The sequence below is a fragment of the Cynoglossus semilaevis genome, chromosome 16 (genome assembly GCF_000523025.1).
Source record: "Cynoglossus semilaevis isolate Cse_v1.0 chromosome 16, Cse_v1.0, whole genome shotgun sequence".
In the NCBI taxonomy this organism is placed as follows: Eukaryota; Metazoa; Chordata; class Actinopteri; order Pleuronectiformes; family Cynoglossidae; genus Cynoglossus; species Cynoglossus semilaevis.
The window spans coordinates 12,095,343-12,101,342 of NC_024322.1; the positions used below are offsets into that span (position 1 = coordinate 12,095,343).

At 38.4% G+C, this 6,000-nt stretch overlaps 1 protein-coding gene across 1 annotated transcript in view; it reads left to right on the top strand.

The window, feature by feature from the left end:
- The window catches only part of LOC103392180 (bromodomain adjacent to zinc finger domain protein 2B), a 30,836-nt gene that overhangs the window by 9,371 nt on the left and 15,465 nt on the right, over positions 1-6,000 (top strand). The window contains exons 4-11 of the mRNA XM_025063609.1: positions 2,270-2,380; positions 2,483-2,665; positions 2,753-2,884; positions 3,124-3,293; positions 3,424-3,624; positions 3,843-4,451; positions 5,102-5,154; positions 5,238-5,617. Of these exons, the coding sequence (XP_024919377.1) occupies positions 2,272-2,380; positions 2,483-2,665; positions 2,753-2,884; positions 3,124-3,293; positions 3,424-3,624; positions 3,843-4,451; positions 5,102-5,154; positions 5,238-5,617 (1,837 nt within the window). The 5' untranslated portion in view covers positions 2,270-2,271. The remainder of the gene's footprint in view (positions 1-2,269; positions 2,381-2,482; positions 2,666-2,752; positions 2,885-3,123; positions 3,294-3,423; positions 3,625-3,842; positions 4,452-5,101; positions 5,155-5,237; positions 5,618-6,000) is intronic.

Below are 6,000 nucleotides of genomic sequence, written 5' to 3' on the forward strand. Positions count from 1 at the left end.
GTCCAAATATATGACACTGAGAGGCTCAAGTGCTGAATCTGTAATATTTGAGCAGGAGCCCTGTGTTCCTGCTGTTATTCTGTTTGAAAAAAAAAAAAAAAAAAAAGATGAAAAACTGACACCTGGACCTTTTTCCTATGTTTCTGTGAATGCGAAGAATGTGAAAAGCAGTGATTATAATACACAAAAACATGTTCCACTCTTTCTAAGGACACTTTATTTTAATGTATTTATTAATTAATTTTGATGTTAAATTTGATGTAGTTCTTTTAGTGTGTAGAATTTTACTAATTATCTTACAAACATAATAAATTCTCATCAGACATTTGTCAAGCAAGTTACCATGAACAAATAATGGAGTACCAAATGATAACCATTTTGTCAGCGTAATTAACGACTAATGTTTTCTTTTCTCGCAGTTTACTTTGAATATAAAAACTGGCTGAATATTAGAACACTAATGGATGCATTGGGATCCTGAAATGAAAAAGACAAGACATTTTCCTCCTATTATAAATCTAGAACCTTTTTTAAATCAATTTGTTTTGTAGAAATAACACTCTAATAATGCATAAACACAAATGTCTTACAGCAGAGGCCATTTTTCAGAGGAATGGTAGCTGAACAAAAGATGCATTAAAAGGCTTTGTCCTTGTCTTTCTTGTCATTCTCCTCTGTATGTGTCTAATTACAAACTGTAGGCTGAGCTGCACATTTATGCTAATGATTGCTGTCACACACGCAGTGCTGAGAAGAAACTCTATAGGAAGATGCTAATGTTTTTGCTGAACATGTGGGACTTGTTTCTGTGTCATGTTCCACCTTCACATTGGCCCATATGCTAATGTTCTACATGCAAAAGCCGCCCTGAGACATAAATAATACCTTGAAGCGTTAATCACACAGAGGCTTCCCATTGTTTAGTGGAGCCGTTGTTTATTTGACAGTCTATTTTGTATACGCTGTTGCGTAGCCTTCGTCCCAAATTTAGCCCTTAGATTTCACTTCAATTTATTTAAAAAAATGTCATAGTTAAAAAAAATGACGATGCCTTTCTTATCTTTTTTGGTTAATTATCGCAGTTTAATAGGAAACAGTTTACAGTACAGTACTACAGTAAGAAATAACTGCTATATCAGAGTTAAAACACGTTTTGGGGTCTAAAACGGTTTTACTTAAAAAGTAAAGAGTATTCCATTGTAGTCCAGCTTTCAAGGTGAACAGAACAACCTTCAAAACGTATAAAAATATCCACATACTTTGCAAAATTTACGAGTGACTAATTATATTGCAATTCTTGAGGAATCTGTTGCCTCCTTGGTTGAATATTTAATTTCCACCTGCCGGTTATAAAAATGATGGAGACAAGGTTTTCCTCGTCAGCATACAGTACATCTTGGTTTGACAAATGAGTGGTAATGAAGCAAGGTCAAAATGATGCACCGCTGTGTTTTTCTTTTCATAACGTCTGGTGACTGTGAGAGTACCTTTGTTCTGCACAAACCGATGCTCATCACCACAGGAAACAGTGGCCTTATTGGCCAAGCATGTCCACAGCTTTCATGTCATTTTCGTCTCATCAGTGTTGCTCCGGGTGAAGGATGATACTTGATATTCAGAGGGGAGCTGCTTCTCCTCAAATTAATCAGCTGCCTCTGTTTTATTGCACACAGGAGAATCACCAAGGAGACCCAGAAATTGTTGTTTTAATCTTTGATACATTACCTACGGCACGCTAGGAAATACAATCTGCATCCTCGCGTCGAAGTCGTCTTCAAACACAGGCTTTGTTACCAGTGTGACTTTAAGTCCCCAGAGAAAAGAGAGGAGACTATAGTTATATCTTTTGTTGAATTATGAGTGTCAACGTTTGGTTATAAAAATAAAATTATATTTTAAGATTGTCTGTTTCTACCAGAAATGTTCAGAATGTCCTTCTTTATTTTTCTTCTATTCCAGGTCAAATCTCATGTACGTCACATGACTGACGAATGTTGAATGAATTAATGTCATTGGACCTGTGTCCTCTGCACTAAATAAAACTCATATAATCAGACATTATTATTATTGTTAGTGCTGGATTTTGTATGTATGTTTGTTTTTTAGAGATCACATACAGTATACTGTAGTGTGTGTTATGTTGTGTAGTGTTTCTACACTGGGTTTTTGTGTAGTTTTATTACATAATTGTATTATATATTATATATTATTATATATATTTGTGGTTACCATTATCACAGAAAGTGAATACACTCTACTCACCTATTAGGTATGGAGTCTTCACCGTCCTCCTGTCACACACCTTCCTCTTCAGACAACTCCAGCCCTGCACCACCACAGACGGCCTCTGTCAAATGCACCTCAGCCCTGATACCTGCAGGTTCTTCTTCAAGCAACTTTAGTTTGTACACACCAAACATTTTTCAATAAATGTGGTTTGATGGTTTGCTTCCACTAATTGATTACTGTATTTTTTTTCCAGGTTCTTTGCTGCAGTTAAACAGATATGACATTAAAACATCAACCAAGTCCAATGGTTTCTCCTTAATGAATCATCAAGTCTTTGGAAACAACAAGTCAAGTTCACATTTGTCTCAGTTTGGAGGTCTTGGTAGTCTGGGTCTTACTGCTACTTTGGCTCGCACTCACTTTGGGACAATTCCAGGTAAAAAAGCAAATGTATAGGTTCATAGGTTGCCATAGAGAATTTATTTTTTGCCTCATGTTCTTGTGTCTCATTCCTTCATTTCAGAATGGTGGTTGTCATCTGAAAGCCATAAAAATGGTGCACCAACTTTCCTCTCTCCGTTTTTGGGACTGAATCCAGTAATTGCACCAACCTTTAAAAACAAAGATCCCGTTCATTTAAAATCTTACACTTCAGGTTAGCTTCCTCTTTTATTAAAAACCCTGTTAAAGGTGACTTTGGGCCAAAATGATAGATGTCTATACAATATGTCACATGGTAATGACTAGGTCAGTTTGAACTGCTGTCAATCACAGTTATTTGTATTGTTGTTCTCTCTCTTATTTCCAAGGAAAGTTCAGAAAACACCAACTATAATGATTTTTGTCGTTTCCTGTTTGGTGTCGATCTAATGTTGTTTGTTGTCTTTTCTGCAGGATTGAATGGAACAGTCAACAACAGGAATGGTTCCACTCTCATTGGGAACATAAGCAACAGTTCTTTGTCCGCCGGAGGAAGCAAGAAGAAAACACAGATCAGTTATAGTCCAAAAAGCCAGGACTCTTGTCAATCACCCAGAAAGACTGCACAAAAAACTAAAGTAAAAGTTAAGTCTTGGACTAGCATTTAACTTTTGTCACCTAAGTTATATAATTACTTCTGTGCTGTATTTATTTAGACATATAATAATATTTAACAATAATAATATGTGATATAATCCTTCTGTCAATATTTAGAAACCCAGGAAGAAACCAGCAGAGACCATGAACATGAACGGCAGCCTCTCAGGATCGTTGTCAGATAGCTCGAGTGAAGACAGCAGCAGTGATGCTGATGACGTGGATGAGAAAGAGGATGAAGATAGTGAAGATGAAGAGGACGATCGCAGCAGTGATAGTGAGGAAGCCGAGTTGGCAGAAATTAAGGAGAAAGTCAAGGTGAGTTTGCGTCATCATTCCAGTGTAGTAAAGTCATGTCACAGCAAAACTGTTGAAAAAAAAAAGTCTTGTAAATAAGTGATTTATTTAATATTTTATTAAATTAGAAAAACTGGGCAAAGACACAGTTTAATTTTTTTGTTTTTGTTAAATGTCAGTTAAAACTGTAACAGGATAATAGTTGAAGTAATATCTTGGGTATTCTCCTTCTTTTTTAGCATCTGACACAGAACATGTGTGAGGATAAAAGGAAAAGGTCCTGCAGTGAAGATGTGAGTCCATCCCAAGACAATCATCATAATCGGGGCTCTCTGTATTCCTTGAACCACCCCCAGTCTTCTTCTCATCGACGTGCTCAGCCTCAGTCTGCCATGCCGTCTTTCCAAAGCCACAAAACTAGACACGAGAAAAACCAGCAACATGTTAGTGTCATCCAGGCGCCAGCGGTCCCAGCAACAGTCAGTCAGTTTGCACACTCCACCAAGGAAGTCTCTCCACTGGCCTTCAGATGCTCCCCCAGCAAAAAATACTCCACCAGTTCAACCAAACAGTTACCTCCGTCTGCTTCACTAAAGCACTCCTCACATGTGTTGTCTTACAAGCACAGCTCTGTCTCATCTTCTCCCAAACCTCTCAATTTGTGTTCTTCTGACAAACCCTTGTACCCCAACCGCTTCTGTCTGACATCGTCACAAAAACCTTTTTGCTTCATAACTGCACACAAACCACCATCCAAGTCGGTCTCACAGAAGTTGACACTTGAAAAAGGAAGCTCTCATCCCAAGTCTAGTAAACGCCTGAAGGACAGGAGTCCTGAGATGACACAGGTCAGTTTTACTGTCAAACGTCTTTGTTGTAGCTGTTTTCACCTTCGTATTGATTTCTGCCTAATTGAGAGTGAAATTTTTTAAAATATGGCATCTGTAATTAGGAGCTTTCTTAAGGATTGACATTATTTTTTACTATCATTCTAAAAGATATTTTAAAATCCAGAATAACTTTAGAGTAGTGAAAGCCCATTCACTTTTGTCAAGGCTTTTATTTTACCTTCCAGGAGTGTGACCATCCCATGAGTACAAGTCTAAGTGACATTGTGTTTTTTTTCTATTGGGAAAACTGACAAGCAATTATCTCTGTTGTGCTTTAGGTTGTTTGCTATTAAGAGAAAAAAAGAGAAATTGCTTTTTTTAAGGACTCTGATTATTGTCACTGTTCTAAAGAGAAGAGCGACTGCAGTAGTTGCTAACAAGACAATTTAAATTCATAGGATGATCGTTCATTTAATACAGGCTTTGTAATGCCAGCGTTTTGACAACAAAAATGACAACTGCATTCTGAAGATGGCACCAGGCCAAATCAGCATTTTAAAATAATCTTCCACAACAGCCTGTTTGTTGTTGTTCTTTTGTTGCTGTCAATAATAAATGTGAGTGACAGTTTATTATATCATTATTTATCTTTGTTGTCATTTCTGTAGACATTTCATTTCAAGGACTCCTTAAAGAAAGATTTCATTCTGCAACATAATAGGTATGACAGTCAATAATTCTTCTTTGCATCAGAACAAAAATACATTTGTTGACTGGCCACTTGCTCTATCTCCCCTCCAACAGTGAGAACAATCTGTTCCTCACCCTTCCTGATGACCAGGATGTCCCATTGGCTCTCATAAGTAAACCTCAAAGCCAAAGCACCATCATGGACTCTATTCCACCTCTGACTGCTTCCAGTCCATCCTGCTCAATGCCTATCAATCTGAGCACCAGCAACGAGGAACTTCACAGAAGCTCTGCTTTATCTCCACACACTTCTGCCTCACTATTAATAACTCAGAAATCAATTAAAGTCAAGCGCTCTACATCTTCTGCAGACCTGGTCCAAGGTGGTGAGAGTGACGTCCAGAGCAACAAAGACTCAGAGTCAGACTCTTCAGTAGCTGATGCTGATGAAGACCAAGGTGAAGAGGAGGAAGACTCTGGCAGCAGTCTCTCAGGTTAGATTCAACACACTTCCCTTATATAAAGAACACTAGTTACGTATACAATTGAACATACAGCACCATCCATCCATCCATCCATCCATTTTCATCCGCTTATCCGTTACCGGGTTGCGGGGACAGCAGTCGCCACCCAAATCACATTGCACCGTACCGAAACCTTCCTGCGGGTGGTGAGTCCACTGGGAGGTATTAACCGCCCTAACCGGGATTCGAACTTGCCCAGGAGATGAACCCTGGGGTTCCACACCAATGACAGAGAAATTGCCTCTGGGCCAAAGCGCCACCATACAGCACCATAATTGGAGAAATTGCCTCTGGGCCAAAGTGCCACCATACAGCACCATAATTGAAAAATATGACAAGCCTTACTATAGCCT